The sequence below is a fragment of the Salvelinus sp. IW2-2015 genome, linkage group LG37, assembly GCF_002910315.2.
Source record: "Salvelinus sp. IW2-2015 linkage group LG37, ASM291031v2, whole genome shotgun sequence".
In the NCBI taxonomy this organism is placed as follows: domain Eukaryota; kingdom Metazoa; phylum Chordata; class Actinopteri; order Salmoniformes; family Salmonidae; genus Salvelinus; species Salvelinus sp. IW2-2015.
Genome location: NC_036876.1, coordinates 14715677 through 14733864, shown reverse-complemented (window position 1 = coordinate 14733864; position 18188 = coordinate 14715677). Strand labels below are relative to the sequence as shown.

The following is an 18188-nucleotide window of genomic DNA, read 5'->3' as shown; positions in this document are numbered from 1 at the left end:
TCCTATTAGTCTGTTTTTAATGTTACTCCTTAATCACTATAATAAATAAAATAGATTTTCTAGAGAGAGAGCGAGGATTTTAGGCTGGGTTTCAAACCTGATTATATGTCATTCTGTTCCATTTTATTGTTTAGAAAGATAACATGGATGAAACCAAATTCCATATATTGTCCCGTCTTGTGTTCACATGTATAAGCACTTGGTGACAACTGCTGATGTGAAAATAGCTTTTTAAAATTAAATTCTAGAGAGAGGTGGGGCATAGCCAAGGACTAAACAAGTACAGTTGAAGTCGTAAGTTTACATACACTTATGTTGGCGTCATTAAAACTAGCTTTTCAACCACTCCACAAATTTCTTGGTAACAAACAAAGTTTTGGCAAGTCAGTTAGGACATCTACTTTGTGCATGACACAAGTAATTTTTACAACAATTGTTTACAGACAGATTATTTAACTTATTATTCACTGTATCACAAGTCCAGTGGGTCAGAAGTTTACATACACTAAGTTGACTGTGCTTTTAAACAGCTTGGGAAATTCCAGAAAATTATGTCATGGCTTTAGAAGCTTCTGATAGGCTAATTGACATCATTTGAGTCAATTGGAGGTGTACCTGTGGATGTATTTCAAGGTCTACCTTCAAACTCAGTGCCTCTTTGCTTGACATCATGGGAAAATCAAAAGGAATCAGCCAAGACCTCAGAAGAAAATGGTGAACCTCCAAGAGTCTGGTTCATTCTTGGGAGCAATTTCCAAACGCCTGTACACGTTCATGACTGTAGGCAAACAATAGTATGCAAGTATAAACACCATGGGACCACGCAGCCGTCATACTCTCAGGAAGGAGACACGTTCTGTCTCCTAGAGATGAACGTACTTTGGTGCTAAAAATGCAAATCAATCCCAGAACAAAGAAAAGGACCTTGTGAAGATGCTGGAGGAAACAGTACAAAAGTACTCATATACACAGTAAAACGAGTCCTATATCGACATAACCTGAAAGGCCCTCAGCAAGGGAGAAGCCACTGCTCTAAAACCACCATAAAAATGCCAGACTGCGGTTTGCAACTGCACATGGGGACAAAGATCGTACTTTTTGAAGAAATGTCCTCTGGTCTGATGAAAAACTAAATAGAACTGTTTGGCCATAATGACCATCGTTATGTTTGGAGGAAAAAGGGGGATGCTTGCAAGCCAGAAACACCATCCCAACCGTGAGGCACGGGGGTGACAGCATCATGTTGTGGGGTGCTTACTGCAGAGGGACTGGTGCACTTCACAAAATAGATGGCGTCATGAAGCAGGAAAATTATGTGGATATATTGAAGCAACATCTCAATACATCAGTCAGGAAGTTGAAGCTTGGTCGCAAATGGGTCCTCAAAATGGACAATTACCCCAAGCATACTTCCAAAGTTGTGGAAAAAGATGGTTTCAGGACAACAAAGTCAAGGTATTGGAGTGGCCATCACAAAGCCCTGACCTCAAATCCTATAGAAAATTTGTGGCAGAACTGAAAAAAGCGTGTGCGAGCAAGGAGCCTACAAACCTGAACTCAGTTTACACCAGCTCTGTCAGGAGGAATGGGCCAAAATTCACCCAACTTATTGTGGGAAGCTTGTGGAAGATGCCCGAAACGTTTGACCCAAGTATAAACAATTTAAAGACAATGCCTACCAAATACTAATTGGGTGTATGTAAAAGCTGAAATAAATCACTCTACTATTATTCTGAACATTTCACATTCTTAAAATAGAAGTGGTGATCCTAACTGACCTAAGACAGGGGATTTTTCTAGGATTAAAATGTCAGGAATTGTGGAAAAACTTGAGTTTAAAGTGTAGTTGGACTAGAGGTGTACTAGTAAACTCTCCCGACTCAACTGAAACCCTTCTTATTATTTGGATTGTTTTGTGTGGTGTGTGTGTCGTTGTGTGTGTGTGTGTGGGATGTGTGTGTGTGGGCATGCGTGTGTGTAGGCCTCGTGTAGGTGTGTGTCTTTGAGTCTGACAGTCTTGAACACTACTCTGCCATCTCCTGTCACTCACTGCATGATAGAGGCCCTAGGCAGTGTGTGTGTGTGTGTGTGTGTGTGTGTGTGTGTGTTGTGTGGCCGCTGGTTCCTGGAGTTGAAAGGCTGTCACGTCCCCAGACTAAACACAGCAGAAGGGGTGGGTGTGCTACAGACACCATTTGTAAATGAGAGACAGACAGACACTGTCAAATACACACAGCTACAAACAAAGGACACGGCTACAAAGGACAAGAACATAAACCAGATGTTTTTCCCTCTCACCTTAAATAGCATTTTCCATAACAAAATGTGTTACTACTCTATTAAGACACACTTAAAATGTCATACAGGAACTAAATATAGCAATACATAAGTACGCTGAGAGTACAAAACATTAAGAACACCTTCTCTTTCCATGACAGACTGACCAGGTGAATCCAGGTGAAAGCTATGATCCCTCATTGATGTCACTTGTTAAATCCACTCCAAATCAGTGTAGATGAACGGGAGGAGACAGCTTAAATCATTTTTAAGCTTTGAGACAATTGAGACATGGTGTATGTGTGCCATTCAGAGGGTGAATGGTCAAGAAAATATGTACGTGCCTTCGAACCAGGTATGGTAGTAGGTGCCAGGAGCACTAGTTTGTGTCAAGAATTGCAACGCTGCTGGGCTTTTCACTCTCAACAGTTTCCCGCGTGAATCAAGAACGGCCCACCACCCAAAGGACCTCCAGTCAACTTGACACAACTGTGGGAAACATTGGTGTCAACATSGGACAGCATCCCTGTGGAACGCTTTCGAAACRTTGTAGACTCCATTCCCTGACGAARTGAGGCTGTGCTGTGGGCAAAATGAGTGCCACAACCCAATACTAGGAAGGTGTTCTTAATGTCTTTGTACACTCATTGTTTATTTTCCCCATTGTGTAGCCTACAAACACAACCCAAACTCACCCTTAGAATACAGGAAAACCAGTGGGTGTATTTACACAAATRAGAGAGCGCATTGTCATTATCCATCCTGTAACCAGTCTGTATTGAGCTATCGTATGACGCCCACATGTGTCCTACAACTAGTCGTCTAGACCATAGATCATAAAGGCTAGATCATAAAGCCTATGTAATCTGACATCGTGTCTGTTTGAGAAACTCGAGCCAGGCTTCTGAGGGAGCTCTGGTGTTCTTCGGATCAAGGCGGCAGCCTGCTCCACTTTGACGTCTGATGATAGAGCCCGCCCAGACTCCGTGTGTTGACTGAGCCAATGGGCATAAGATACTGTAGACCTGGACCAATGACAGGCTGGTTAGTGTATGCACTGCGGACATGGACCACCAAACATAGTTTGCTTGCAGCGCAGGTATGGTTGAGTTTACTAGTCCGCAGAATGTCAATGGTAAATCAGCAAATGCAATATATCCAGTGGCATTGTGGGATATAGGGAACAGCCACATAATCTGTTGCGCTGTGGGCAGAATGTTGCAGTTGGACGTTTGTGACGTTCATTTGGGGTGGTTTATGGTCTGGCATCGCCATGGTTACCCCCCTCGCTTCAGTCGCCGCCACACAACAGGGCATCGCTCAACACTGGTTGCACACAGCTCCTTATATCAACCCCCAACACACACACACACACACACACACACACACGCTACAGCTGGCTCTTCCAGCTGACCCTCCTACTGTGCCCCTCCTCCTTCGTCTGCCCTCGTCTCTGGATTGGAACTTTTCCCCCTTCTCTCCTTCCCTCCTTCCCTCCGTTGGGGTGAACTGAGTGCCTTACTCCAGGGTCTGAGTCAGCACATTTTCCTCCAGTCGGCCTACGCCCACACTCAGAGAGAGGAAGCCCAGTGCGGGGGGAAACACGCTACCTCCCCTGGGCCCCTGGAACTCTCTCCCTGGAGCCCCTGTTTGACCCAGAAAAGCTCACCTGGGACTCTTTTCGTAGATTACACAGCAAGTCAGACAGAAATGTGGTGTGTAGAACATACATGATTCCCTGTCATTTAGAGTAGGGAATCGTGGCAGTTCTATACATCCTATTTCTACCTTAACAATCCTCTAAACTCCGTGGAGACAAGAGTCGGGCCTGCAGGCCACGATCACCCCGATCAAAAGGGTGAACATCACATCAAATCACGGTCATAGAGACGCAACGGACCTTTAATAAACCTTCAATAAAAACACTCGCGCTTCCGGGTRCTTTCCCCCCGGAGAACCCAACCCATGTACTGTAAGATGATGAGATCGGTGGCTGCATTAGCTCACGATGAGAGACAAGCAATCGCTATCCTGGCCTGTAATTACCAGGGCTCTGTGTTCCATGGAGAACGCCAAGGGAACATCGCAGTGGGACTACATCATCTCTATCAGGCACACAGGTGGTTTCACAAGCAGATGTGCCAAACCACAAACATCTGAGTCGGACTGATCTGGACCTCAAAAACCTACCCGTCATCTGAGAGAAGGGAACCAGAGTCTGTAGTTCATAGAGAGAGAGAGAGGCAGTGGAGAGGGAGAGAGAGAGGGTAGGAAGGAATGGAGAGAGAGAGAGAGAGGGCAGGAAGGAATGGAGAAAGAGGGCAGGAAGGAATGGAGAGAGAGAGAAGGAAGGAATGGAGAGAGAGAGATGGAGGGAGAGGGCAGGCGTGAGAGAAAGAGAGAGTGAAGCTCCTCCAGTATCTGTGTAAGGGGATAATTACAGAGCACTCGACGTGAAAGCACACCACCGACAGGGGATGGAGGGAAGAAAAGAACACAGGAGAGGATGGTGGTTAGAGGCTCTGGATTTCAGGGTTGGACTCATCTTTCTTGGAGGAATGGAGTGGCCTGAGGAGATTTGGTGGTGCCAGGGGAGGGCATCCCATCCCAACCTGGACTTTAGTTATGTCACCAGCCATTTGCATTCAACCAATAAAGAAAGAAGGAAAGTCAAAAGAGGACAGCGTGGCTGATGTAGTCTATCAGAGTCAGAAGGAGGTGGATGAGATGAGCATGTAGGCTCCCGTGCCATACTTCACGTTTGTGGTAAAGCTAGAGAGCCATCCATGTATTGGCCTAATGCCAAGTTATCTGCTGTGACGCTCAAAGGGAAACCGCTCCGCTTTGATTGACAGCTCCTAACCAGACAGTATTTAAAAGCATCTATTCCCATTAGACTCCACCCAGCACCGACCGCAACCCCCTTTCCACCCCAGTCATGTTGTTGATGGCGTTTTTCTCAAGAGCTACTCTTGCGCCCCTCCCAATCGGACCCCCCCCCCCGCCCATTTGGCAATGCCAGACCCCAACAAAACCCTCTCGCGATGGTGTTGGTTCTATCCGGACCAAATGTACATCTTCACCCCAGACAGATAATCAAACTCACTAACCAGCTCATCCTCTTACAGATGCTAAGCCTTTTATAAATCAGGCTAAGGGCTAATCAGGAGTTATCAACAGCATCAGTTATTGCCCTGAGGATATTACCAAGGAAAGCAGGAGTAGTTATTTATGATTGCTAATACTGCATGCATTCGGAAATTAAATCAGATGTCCCTGTGAAACCAATGCTACATCAAGCCTAATCTTGGTTCACGATTTACGTTTTCGTAGTGTGTCCACATGCAATTATATCAAGTCAAAAGGCTTTGGATTTGTGTTGGATAAAGGCAGTTAAACTATATGATGGCCACACCATATGACAGTCGCAATGCATGACAGTTACACTGTATGACACAAGTCTTATATAAGTCTACATATGGCTCTTCATCACAATGGTTTTCCAATGTGCATAAGGCTATTGACAGGAATGGAGAGGCGGCTAGGGGTCTCCAATTTGGGTTGGAATTCAACTCTGTGCCTGCATGCCAGTTCACTGACAGATTGACTTTGATGAGGGGGGATTACGAACTCATTTTTCTTCCTCTCTCTTCTCCTCCTCTMTGGATCGGGTTTTCCTGCCATTGAAAGGGGGTCCCGTTTATTTTTTGACACAAGAAAGCCTTTACAAATCCATCATCATTGGGGTGCTGAGTGGGGTTCTAAAAGAGAGGGGGACCCCCTTTTCGCTAAAACAGAACCAAATGGGCCAACYAACGAAGGGAGCCAAATTGCTGACACCATGGCCACATCACAGGCACCCAACGCGGTGCCAATTAAAGCCATATCGTCTGAGGGTTTCCGACCGAGGGGAAACTACGATAATAAACACATTAACACTCCATTCATATTGCCCCCAAAATGGCACCACGTAAGAGTTTTAGAAACAGGGACAGAAAGTGATTTCTTTCCAACTGCCAAGTTTGCCTGCTGCTAGTACCCCCACTTGTGGATAGGCTGATCACAAGGCAAAAAACTTAAAAAACACCCTCTCCATGTCCCAGCCCTTGAGCCAAAACACACTTCCCACATTCTCATGTGGCGTGGAGATGAGATTACAGCATTACTACACAATGGATGTCTGTCGGTGACCCTACCAAATGTTAAGCTGCGATAAATTGCCAAGCTACCTGATACCACGCAGCTGCCAACCCGAGGATAGAGGAGGGTAACAGTGGAGCCAGGTTTTGTTATTGTAGGGATACGGTCTCCTGCAGAGAAACAAGAGATATGGAGCCACTTGGTGTTCTTACAATCTTACATTACCTCTAGGTTGACCTTAGCTATGTGGGCCTACGTAACGGATGAGTTGAGTGACACCACCACAATCATTTGTGTAAGTAATATCATAGAAAAATCGCTTAATTTGTATAGAATAAACCTAATCGGAGAAACAAAATCTGATTTAGAATAACATTGGAAAATAAACAAAAGCGTTCCATGACTGTTATGATATATTATAAACTATGATGCCCTGGTTGAATTGGTGGTACAGCAACAAAAGTAATCCACACAAATCAATGAGCGCGTAAAACTCATGCACACTATACTGTAGGAGCTCCAAGTGCGCTCCCCTGGAACGAAGCGGTCACTGGTCACTTCGTCCCGAGCCAGCGGGCGGCAGCTGCGCCCAGCGACAGCACAATCCAGTGATTATCATGAGGGACTGCCTGGACGCTGAGAGGGCTGCTATTCATCAGTGTTGCCCGGGGTCAGAAAGGGGAGAGGGCGGGGAGGGCTCAGGTTGCAACTAGCTACGCTCTAGTCGCGACGCATAATTCCATGGACAACAAAACCACGACCCTAATGACACTGTCAGGAGCCAGCGGTGGCCAGCAATCTTTCCAGGCTCCAGCAACCTCTCGCTCTCTCTGTTATGAGAGGAACTATTATTATAACTGCACACAGAATAATTCATTTAATGAGTTTTCATTATAGCAAAGCTGCAATGGCAATGTACAATGCGGGGTGATAATGATTAGCAACAATGCATTGTTTATTATTTGGATATAACGTTACATTATTATACAATAATAGGCCTWGTCTAATGCATCATCAAGGAATTATATGTAATTATATGTTCACTTCCAGTAAGTGTGTTGGCTATTGAACTCGTTTCGTTTTAAAACCAGCAGCTCTCAAGGGGAGATTGTAAATAGATGTGTCAGACACATATCAATATTTACAGTGGCCAGCTGTTGAAGCCCTGAACCAAAAACGCATGCTGACGTTTGAATACACTCACCCCTGGAKGCGAACAAAATGGGATCGCTCTGCATGGTGGCTTCCCAACGCATCTAAATCCCAGCAAACAGAAGCAGGCGAGTGCCCGGCAGCTGTCGAATATCAATAAAAATCCCCCTCTCCACGGGTCAGCAGCCAATGACGGACCCTTGTATGTTTCTTTGATAGATTTGTCCCGCGATACCAGCTCTGAACAGGCTTTAACCGTGCGCTTTACGACCAACCGGTAACGTCTCCGTCACGAGTCTCCTAACAAACTTTTCTCCGGCTCTTTTCTCCTCCTTTTCCCTCTTTGCTTCCTTCCTTCCGTCCTCCCTCTTTCAAAACCTACTCAAACTGCCTGTGCCTGCATGGTCTGCTCAGCTCAGAAACGGAGCGGATCTTGTTTGAATGCTTGCATCTGCAGTCTGTTACGGTGCTGACAGGCGGCCAATAATGAGAGGGCTAGTCGTGCCTTGCAAGCAAGCGCGCCGAGGGCAGACTGAACTTTTCGAATATCTCCCCCTCTCTATCTTTGCTGAAAGGTGAGACGCGACCCCTTTTCTCTCCACCCAGCTCTCGGGCTCGTATTCCAGTGTGCAGTTAACGAAGTGAAGAAAATGTAAAAACATCAGGCAGGCAGGCAGGGCTGGCCCAGTTCGGAGTTCTCCCCCTTTTCCCCAGCGGCAGATGGGTTATTGAACTCAGGCTGGCTCGCCCCTAGGGATGGGGGAAAATCGGCAGTTTATGGTAATAGTAGGTCATTAAGGACCGTCCGCGTCCCTCACTGCACCCGTCACACGGTTTTGTGTCCAGAGGGGAGAACAACAGCCAGCCAATGACAGATYTGAGAGTGGGGCTCAAGTTGAAATACAAGGATACTGTATAATACCTCACCCAACTCAGACTCAACAAAACAAGGTCTGCTGTATTGCATAGGCTGTAGCCTAGAAACGCTGGTTCAGAACTGAAAAGTTTTACCATGTGTAAATTGACACATTGAAACTAAATCATATGTAATTAAGGCTTTTCTGGACTATAAACTAAACACTTGAGGGTGTGTGCCTAGCTATGCAAAAACAAACCAACCTAACCTTCACGTCTACTGTATGTTAGTAGATTAGAGGTTTGGGTTTGGTAAAAAAATTGTCAGAAAAGGACCACACACATTTTGGGGTAGGAGCTGATTTCTTTGGGCAGGGCTATCACAACAAGGTGGTACAATCCTCAAAACAGAAGAACGGTGGGTTTTCATCTCACTCGCATCTCACTTTTCTTTTGCCAACAGTCAGGCGAAAACAAAAATGCAGCAAGACACAGGTTGTCAATGACGTAGAGTATTTTCAAGGCCGTAGTAGAACCCGAGATGGCATTCCTTAGAGCTAGTGTTCATTACGGTAGGCAGGGTATTATGGGGTGCAGTCCAGATGCACCTACCATGGGTTCATTGCAAATAGTGGGAGGAGTGCTTCTTGAGCTGAGAGCAGACTTTGGGTAGTGTGAAATAAAACCACAAATGTTGCTTCAGGGGAAGAAGCTGAGCTTTAGGGTGGCGAAGGAGTGATTGCACTGATTATAGTGTTAAAGATGTGGTGCAACGAATGGGCAATTGGAGGTTGTGTGTGGTGTGTGTGTGTGTGTGTTGTGTGTGTGTGTGTGTGTGTGTGTGTGTTAGAAAGGATATGAGCTACAGTGCGACCATGCAAGGTGTGAACCTTCAACCCTTGTTTGACTGCACACACGGTACCGGTCAAAAGTTTGGACGCACCTTCTCATTCAAGGGTTTTTCTTTATTTTTTTTACTATTTTCTACATTGTGGAATAATAGTGAAGACATCAAAACTATGAAATAACACATATGGAATCATGTAAACTTCAGCAAAAAAAAGAAACGTCCTCTCACTGTCAACTGCGTTTATATTCAGCAAACTTAACATGTGTAAATATTTGTATGAACATAACAAGATTCAACAACGGAGACATAAACTGAACAAGTTCCACAGACATGTGACTAACAGAATTGGAATAATGAATCCCTGAACAAAGGGGGGGTCAAAATCCAAAGTAACAGTCAGTATCTGGTGTGGTCACCAGCTGCATTAAGTACTGCAGTGCATCTCCTCCTCATGGACTGCACCAGATTTGCCAGTTCTTGCTGTGATATGTTACCCCACACTTCCACCAAGGCACCTGCAAGTTCCCGGACATTTCTGGGGGGGAATGGCCCTAGCCCTCACCCTGCGATCCAACAGGTCCCAGACGTGCTCAATGGGTTTGAGATCCGGGCTCTTTGCTGGCCATGGCAGAACACTGACATTCCGGTCTTGCAGGAAATCATGCACAGAACGAGRAGTATGGCTGGTGGCATTGTCATGCTGGAGGGTCATGTCAGGAGGAGTCTGCAGGAAGGGTACCACATGAGGGAGGAGGATGTCTTCCCTGTAACGCACAGCGTTGAGATTGCCTGCAATGACAACAAGCTCTATCCGATGATGCAGTGACACACCGCCCCAGACCATGACSGACCCTCCACCAAATCGATCCCGTTCCAGAGTACAGGCCTCGGTGTAACGCTCATTCCTTCGACAATAAACGCAAATCCGACCATCACCCTACAAACTATATTTTAAACAGAAATGGGAGGAGGAACTTAACATTGAAATAACTGATGAAACATGGTTGAACATATTAGAGACTCAACATAGCTCCACCTACTCAAGGTCATGGAGAGAATTCTGTTGGAAGAAAGTTATACGCTTCTTCATAACATCTAAACTGAAATCAAAACAGACTGGCTCACTACACCCTTGTTGGAGAGAACACCCTTGTTGGGTTATCAAGGGTGGATCACTCTCATATCTCTTGGTCCTGCCCCGCAATCGAACCTTACTGGGAAAAAATACAATCTAACATTGGAAAAATAATGGAATTTGACACAGAACAAACATTGGAAAAATAATGGAATTTGACACAGAACAAACATACATTTATTTGTATTTGGGTGAAATACCTGATACTTTTCTCTATCGTGTAAATTAACTGTTGACGGTCCTACTGGCAGCCAGTACAAAGGCTGTCACTAGGAAATGGCTACAAAAAGACCCCCCCCCTCCCCTCTCACCTCCCAGGAGTAACATTGGATAGTCAGTTATCATGGTCAAGTCATGTTGACAAAGTATTTGTGAAGATAGGGAGAGGTATGTCTGTTATTTAAAATTTWWAAAATGTAATCTGCGTTTTTGACACAAAGATCAACTCTACTAGTTGGGACAAGATGAGAACGTCTTGATTACTGCCCGGTATTACGATCAGGTGCAGCAAAGAAAGACCTAGTAACGCTACAGCAGACTCACAACAACACAGCACGCCTGGCCCTTAACTTCACACACACAACTATACATTTAAAAGAAAAAAGTTTTTAATGTAATGTCCTTGTCTAAAACTGTTCTGTACTTTGTCATGTATTTGTATGTTTTATGTGGACCCCAGGAAGAGTAGCTGCTGCATGTGCAGTAGCTAAATGGGCATCCTAATAAACTAAACTAAACATGTATGTACACACATGCTGAGATTCTATCTCTTGCGTCAACTCTTTCTTGGCTGATCTGGGCTTTTGTGAAAGTCAGTGTTGACGTCAGTGCTTGGCCGCATGACTGAGATCTAATCTAATAGAGATACACATACACACACCACCGCTGCATGCACTGTAGCCATGAAACTGTCATGTCACTGACATTCAAATATATTAGTCCCCTGTCTCATAACACAGGGTGCTGCTCCGTCTCTTTATATCACACTATATCATCCTCTCCATAGAATCAAGATGATCGACTTAAACCTTAATTCATGAAAACAATTCCTCTTTGGCTTGCCCCATGGAAAATGATGTGTCTGTTTGTGCGTGCGTGTGTTGGTGGGTTCGAGTTGTGTGGGCTACGTAGCCAATCGGGCCAGAGTCACATGTCTCAAAACACATGCTAGGCTCTACGCAAAACAGTCGTGACACAAGTAACCTTCTCTTCCCCCCCCCCCCCCATTGCCATTATTGAATTAAGCACACAGAGCTTGGGGTTGTAGCACAACGCTGGCCTTGTCCCGAGTCAGTAGCACTGTTGAGAGACTGGATGTCAATGGTCTACAGAGTGGTAGGAAACCAGATATTCTGGGTCACACTAACCCTCACAAAACAGTCTGTCATCCTGCAATACGATGCCATGACACTTTGGGGGGAAAAGGGGGAAAGAAGAGAGATTAAGAGAAATAGAGTGAAGGAGAGAAAATGAGTGATGGGGGAGAGAAAAATAGAGGGAAAGTAGGAGAAAGAGTGTGAACGAGAGAGAGGGAGAGAAAGAGAATGTGAAAGTGAGTAAAGATAGAATGTGGGGGGGGAGACAAGTGTGGATGAGAGCGACAGGAGGAGAGAAATACAAAACTTAAGAGCGAGAGAGAGGGTGTTTGTCTCAGAGGTGGTTCAGCCTGCGGTGATGAAACTGGGCCGTGGGCCCGGTTGATAGGAGGTCAGGACAGGCGTGCCGGCAGCCCCAGCAGTGCGCTCTGGGATAGCCAACTCCCCCAAAGCTGAGCCTCTCCAGCTGTGTCAATGGGCTAACGGGTCAGAGATGTGGACAAAGACCTGACGCCCTGACTGGAGGTGTCAAGTGAAGCAAATGCACTAAGGACGACAGTGTGTGTGTGTGTGTGAGAGATTGGAGGAGGAGAAACGATATAGAGTGTGTGCGTGCCTGCTTGCTCTCGCGTGTGATTGCATGTGTGTGTGTGGAAAGAGCAGTCAGGACCCAGCCCATGTTGACTTTGTGTGTTAACCCCTAGCCTTAGAAAGGGACCGCTCCTACGGTATTCCAGGCACGCCTTTCAAAACAGCAGTCGACCTGCCGACCTCACGGTGCACGACCCACCCTCTCGCTCCCTAAACCGGCGGTCACAAGAGGTTGGAGACCAGGGCCTCAGAAGGGAGTCAGGAAGGAGGGGGTTTACAGGCTGAGGAGTGGTGGCTAAGGGAGGGGGGGGTGGGGGTTTAGGCCTCTTGGTAGGGGCGGCGTTAAACAAACACTCCTCTAATGAAGCGTTTAGGCCCCCTGGAGGTGCTGGAGTGATTGCTTCCCTACACCGGCTCCAGTTACACACAGGGGGGCCATCTGAGAGCAGTAAAGGTTGGCCACTGTGCTAGGAGGTCGTATCCACCCAACATGGCGGCCCACATTGACTTTATAACGTCAGATTCAGAGTCAGCGCGGAACGTTCTATCGCCTCGAACAGGCGTTAWGAAAGAGAGTCCCGGGGGATCCCTTTGAAGTTGTTGGCTTTGATTGTGTGGAATTTGTTTCATCAGAGGAAGAGTGGTATCTCTAGTCCACAGCAGTGGTGGGAAAAGTACTCAATTGTCCTACTTGAGTAAAAGTAAAAGATACCTTAATAGAAAATGACAAGTAAAAGTGAAAGTCACCCAGTTAAATACTACTTGAGTAAAAGTCTAAAAGCATTTGGTTTTAAATATACTTAWGTATCAAAAAGTAAACCAAATGGCACAATTTTCTTTCTTTTTTTATTGACGGATAGCCAMGGGCACACTCAGACATAATTTACAAACAAAGCATTTGTGTTTTGTGATTTCATTTGTTTCGCGAGTCCACCAGATCAGAGGCAGTAGGGAGGACCTCTTGATAAGTGTGTGAATTCGACCATTTTCCCGTCAAAATGTAACGAGTACTTTTGGGTGTCAGGGAAACTGTATGGCGTAAAAAGTACATTATTTTCTTTAGCAATGCAGTGAAGTAAAAGTTGGCAAAAAATAGAAATACCCCCAAAAAACGACTTAAGTAGTATTTTAAAGTAGTTTTACTTAAGTACTTTACACCACTGGTCCACAGGGAGTGCAAAACTCTAAAAACAGTCATCTCTCTTTCCTGGGTCAAACTCAAGGCCACAGATGATCAAATACACAGGACAAGAACTCAATTTCATTAACTTCCTTTTTGGACCAACTAATCTTATGTAATCTGGAGGGCACTACAGTAGTAGTAAAACATATGTTGGCAAAGGTTTAGGGGAGATGGTGTTCTCACAACAAATACTATACAGTACCAAGGTGTTCTTTTTCACATCCAACATAGTAATCTTTTCAACAATACAACCCGTAAATGTGGGATAAGGATTTGTAGGAATTCCTCCGGATTCCAAACCATCTGCTAGTTGGCTGCATCACAATAGCTGGCACTGTAATACTAGTCAGGATCAAAGCAGGAGTTTTTCCCCCCCAGACTAAATCCTGMAGCAGAGCAGGCCAGGAGAGGAATCAGTCTGTGTTCATCTGGGGGTCTGGGCCTATGCTTGTTCCCCATATGGGCCTGACTGACTGATTGACTGAGAGGGGGGTGGCTTGGGGTTGACAGGATTAGAAATTAGGAGAGAACCTCAATCTACATAACGTACCAACACGTGCTGCAACAGATCCGTTGTGATGTCAGGAAACCCATCCAATCAAGATAGTGATGCCCGTGTGCCCATATTGAAATGTTGTTGTTCAGCAATAACCAGAGTAATGTTTGATCCATCATTTCCGTGTGGCATTTTGCATATAGGCTGGGGGGACAGGGGCTGGATTGAGATGCGAGGTGTGTGTGTTTGTGCGTATGTGTGCGGGCCTGAGTGTGTATGTGTCTGTGCCTGTCTGTGTGTGTGTGTGTGCACGCATGTGTGTGTTTGTGTGCATGCATTGTTTTGTGTGTGCAATCCAATGATATGTACCCCCATCCCTGTTTGTCTGTCCATACGGCCGGCCACACTGTACAGACGATTCACATCGAGTTAATACAGTATGACCAACAGGCTCCAATTAAACCCTTTTTACGGTTGTAACCGCTCAGAAATGCATGGAAAGAAAAAATATATACTGTATATATCCTCAAAAGCCCCTTGGAATCAGGTCATGCTGATTGTGACAGGTAAGTAGGTCTGTTCATTTACGATAAGTTATTCTCGGTCCCTATGTCACACATACACACACCGTGCAGACGAGCCCGTAGCGTCACATTCCATGCCAGGAAGTGTGTGTGTAAGACAGTGACATCAAGCCAATATAAACGTATTGGCATAGTGCGTCAGCAGCTAGACTACAGCAAACCATAATGTGGCTTCGGGTCTGGAAGAAGCATCATCATCGCAGGCAATAGCCCCTTTAAGGCCTGTCTCTATTACCGGAGTGGAGGTATAATATAATTCCTTTGATTGAAAAGGGGGTGGTGTTGCGTCATTTGATACCGCCAGATCTGCTGTGCCTGAGTAAAACAACATACAGCGCCTTCGGAAAGTTTTCAGACCCCTTGACTTTTCCCACGTTTTGTTATGTCACAGCTTTATTCTAAAACGGATGAAATAAAAACAACTCCATCAATCTATACACAACACACCATAATGACAAATCAAAAACAGGTTCAGATTTATTTATTTTTTTACAAAATACCTTATTTAAATAAGTATTCAGACCATCAATGGCATGCTGTTTCCATTGATCATCCTTGAGATGTTTCTACAACTTGATTGGAGTCCACCTGTGGTAAATTCAATTGATTGGACATGATTTGGAAAGGCACACACCTGTGTATATAAAAGGTCCCACAGTTGACAGTGCATGTCAGAGCAAAAACCAAGCCATGAGGTCGAAGGAATTGTCCGTAGAGCTTGTGTCGAGGCACAGATCTGGGGAAGGATACCAACACATTTCTGAAGCATTGAAGGTCCACAAGAACACAGTGGCCTCCATCATTCTTAAATAGAAGTTTGGAACCACCAAGACTCTTCCTAGAGCTGGCAGGCCGGCCAAACTGACCAATCTGGGGAGAAGGGTCTTGGTCCTCTGTGGCGATGGGAGATCCTTCCAGAATGACAACCATCTCTGCAGCACTCCACCAATCAGGCCTTTATGATAGAGTGGCCAAACGGAAGCCACTCCTCAGTAAAAGGCACATGACAGCCCGCTTGGAGTTTTCCAAAAGGCACCTAAAGACTCTCAGACCATGAGAAACAAGATTCTCTGGTATGATGAAACCAAGATTGAACTCTTTACCCTGAATGCCAAGCGTTATATCTGGAGGAAACCTGGCATCATCCCTACCGTGAAGCATGGTGGTGGCAGCATCATGCTGTGGGGATGTTTTTCAGCGGCAGGGACTGGGAGACTAGTCAGGATCGAGGGAAAGATGAACGGAGCAAAGTACAGAGAGATCCTTGATGAAAACCTGCTCCAGAGTGCTCAGGACCTCAGACTGGGGTGAAGGTTCACCTTCCAACAGGACAACGACCCTAAGCACACAGCAAAGACAACACAGGAGTGGCTTTGGGACAAGTCTCTGAATGTCCTTGAGGGGCCCAGCCAGAGCCCGGACTTGAACCCGATCGAACATCTCTGGAGAGACCTGAAAATAGCTGTGCAGCGACGCTCCCCATCCAACCTGACAGAGCTTGAGAGGAACTGCAGAGAAAAATGGGAGAAACTCCCCAAATACAGGTGTGCCAAGCTTGCAGCGTCAGACCCAAGAAGACTTGCCGGGGTAGGCATTCATTGCCGGGGTAGGCATTCATTGCCGGGGTAGGCATTCATTGTAAATAAGAATGTTCTTAACTGACTTGCCTAGTTCAAATAAAAGTAAATAAAACATTGATGAGGGGAAAAAACMATTTAATRTATTTTAGAATAAGGCTGTAACATACCAAAATGTGGAAAAAGTCAAAGAGTCTGAATAGTTTCCGAAAGCCCTGTATCTACACTGACTCTGTATAGGAGCCTTTACTGAAAAAGGCCTCAATGCCTTTACAGAGACCAAAAAAAAGAGGAAAACTAGGTCAAGAATGAGAGTCGGTGCGGTTCGTTTCAGCCCAACTTGCTGTGGTGTAATAGCAGCAACAAAAGAGAGCATTTCTGTTTGGCTGTAGAGTTTTGATGACACAAGACTATGGGGACTTTCTGACTTCTCACTGACAAAGATACATCTAGGCGTGAGTGCATGTCTTCCCTTGAGAGAGAGTGTGTGTGTGTGTGTGTGTGTGTGTACCCCCTATACATCTTCGACAATAACCAGCCTCAACGTTCCAAACTAGTCAAATTGGCCCAACGAAAGGAAGTAGTCAAATCCATGACATCTCTTCTCTCTCTCCCCCCCCCCGTCCCTCTCTTTTCCATCCATTACCATGGTAAATTTCACTCACACGTCACGGGCAGACCCAGAGACAGCCATAAGCGAGGCATTCGATCAATCTTGCCCATGTGTATTGGAACCATACGGATGTAGCAGTGACATTAAATAAAACAGAGAAGTATTTGACAGAAACCCCAGAGCAACAGAGAGGTTATGATGTCTTTGCAACACTCACGCAGGCCAATGCACGAGACAGACTCAAACACACACCACAGCTGGTCTTGAGGGGGAAAGACTAACTTCATAACCAGTTTAGATTCAAACCAGAATGTAAAAGAAAAGCTGGGGGCAAAACACTAACAAGCATTTTACATCCCTTTAAAAAAATATATTTGTCAAATGAAACAGCATGAGAGAGATTGAGTGAAATATAGACGTTTGAATTGCAGCAGTGAAAACCCAGAGTACTAGCCTATTAGTGGCTTATATCCCATCTGATAGAGCACGTTCTACTGTCGGCCTGAATGTTTGTTTGTGTTTTCAGCTCAAGCGGAAAGAGAACATAGTCGTTTATCTCAACTGTGGTCTGTTTAGTTGTGTTTACCTTTGAGAGTGAAGAGAATTTGTGCTACAGAGTCAAACCTTGGAGGTTTAAGCTACTCTATATTAAAAAAAAAAGGGTTCCAAAAGGGTTCTTCGGCTGTCCAAATTGGAGAATCCCTTTAGGTTCCAGGGAGAACCCTTTTTGGTTCCACATAGAACCCTTTTCGGGTTCCATGTAGAACCCTCTGTGGAAAGGGTCCTACATGAAACCCAAAGGGGTTCTACTTGGAACCAAAAAGGCTCTTTAAAGGGTTCTCCTAGGGTTAAAGGGTTTTCCAAAGGGTTCTCTCTCTCCCACCCCTCTCTTTTCCCTCCATTGCCATGGTAAATTTCACTCACACGTCACGAGCAGACGCAGAGACAGCCATGAGCGAGGCATGCGATCAATCTCGCCCATGTGTATTGGAACCATACGAWTGTAGCAGTGARATTAAATAAAACAGAGGAACCATTTCTAGATAGAAAAAAAGGTGCTAAGAGTGTACCTTCCATGTCCTCTATTTCTAGAGTGCAAAGTTCAGAGGGAATCCCATACATAACATGCCCTATCCTCTATTTGCTATCCACTAGTTGGTAGGCTGTGACAGTCATGGCATTTTGGATGATGGTTATATTGTTTGAATAGCATCTTTTGTGTTCTTTTTGCACATTTTCTCCTGTCCTCCGCTCCTGGCCGCATGTGCTGCTGCTGCAGGAAGGGAGGGCGTTGTCTAGGCAACCTCCTTTGCGACAACACCTTGATTGTTCGAAGAGTCGACGTCACTGCAGAAACTGAGTCAACCGCACGAATTGCCGGCCGTCCCAGTCTTCAGTCAGCTGTTCGTTGCACACACA

The 18188-nt window shown here is 45.4% G+C and overlaps 1 protein-coding gene across 3 annotated transcripts in view; it reads right to left on the bottom strand.

The window, feature by feature from the left end:
• afap1 (actin filament associated protein 1) overlaps positions 1–18188 on the bottom strand; it is a 107762-nt gene that overhangs the window by 48992 nt on the left and 40582 nt on the right. Inside the window, exon 1 of one of the 3 annotated variants that reach the window (XM_023982292.3) lies at positions 7622–8278. The exons of 1 other annotated variant lie outside the window; for it this stretch is intronic. In XM_023982292.3, coding sequence (XP_023838060.1) covers positions 7622–7673 — 52 coding nt within the window. In that variant the 5' untranslated portion in view covers positions 7674–8278. Of the gene's footprint in view, positions 1–7621; positions 8279–18188 lie in introns of those variants that run through there. One more of the 3 variants, XM_023982294.3, reaches the window with a different exon arrangement.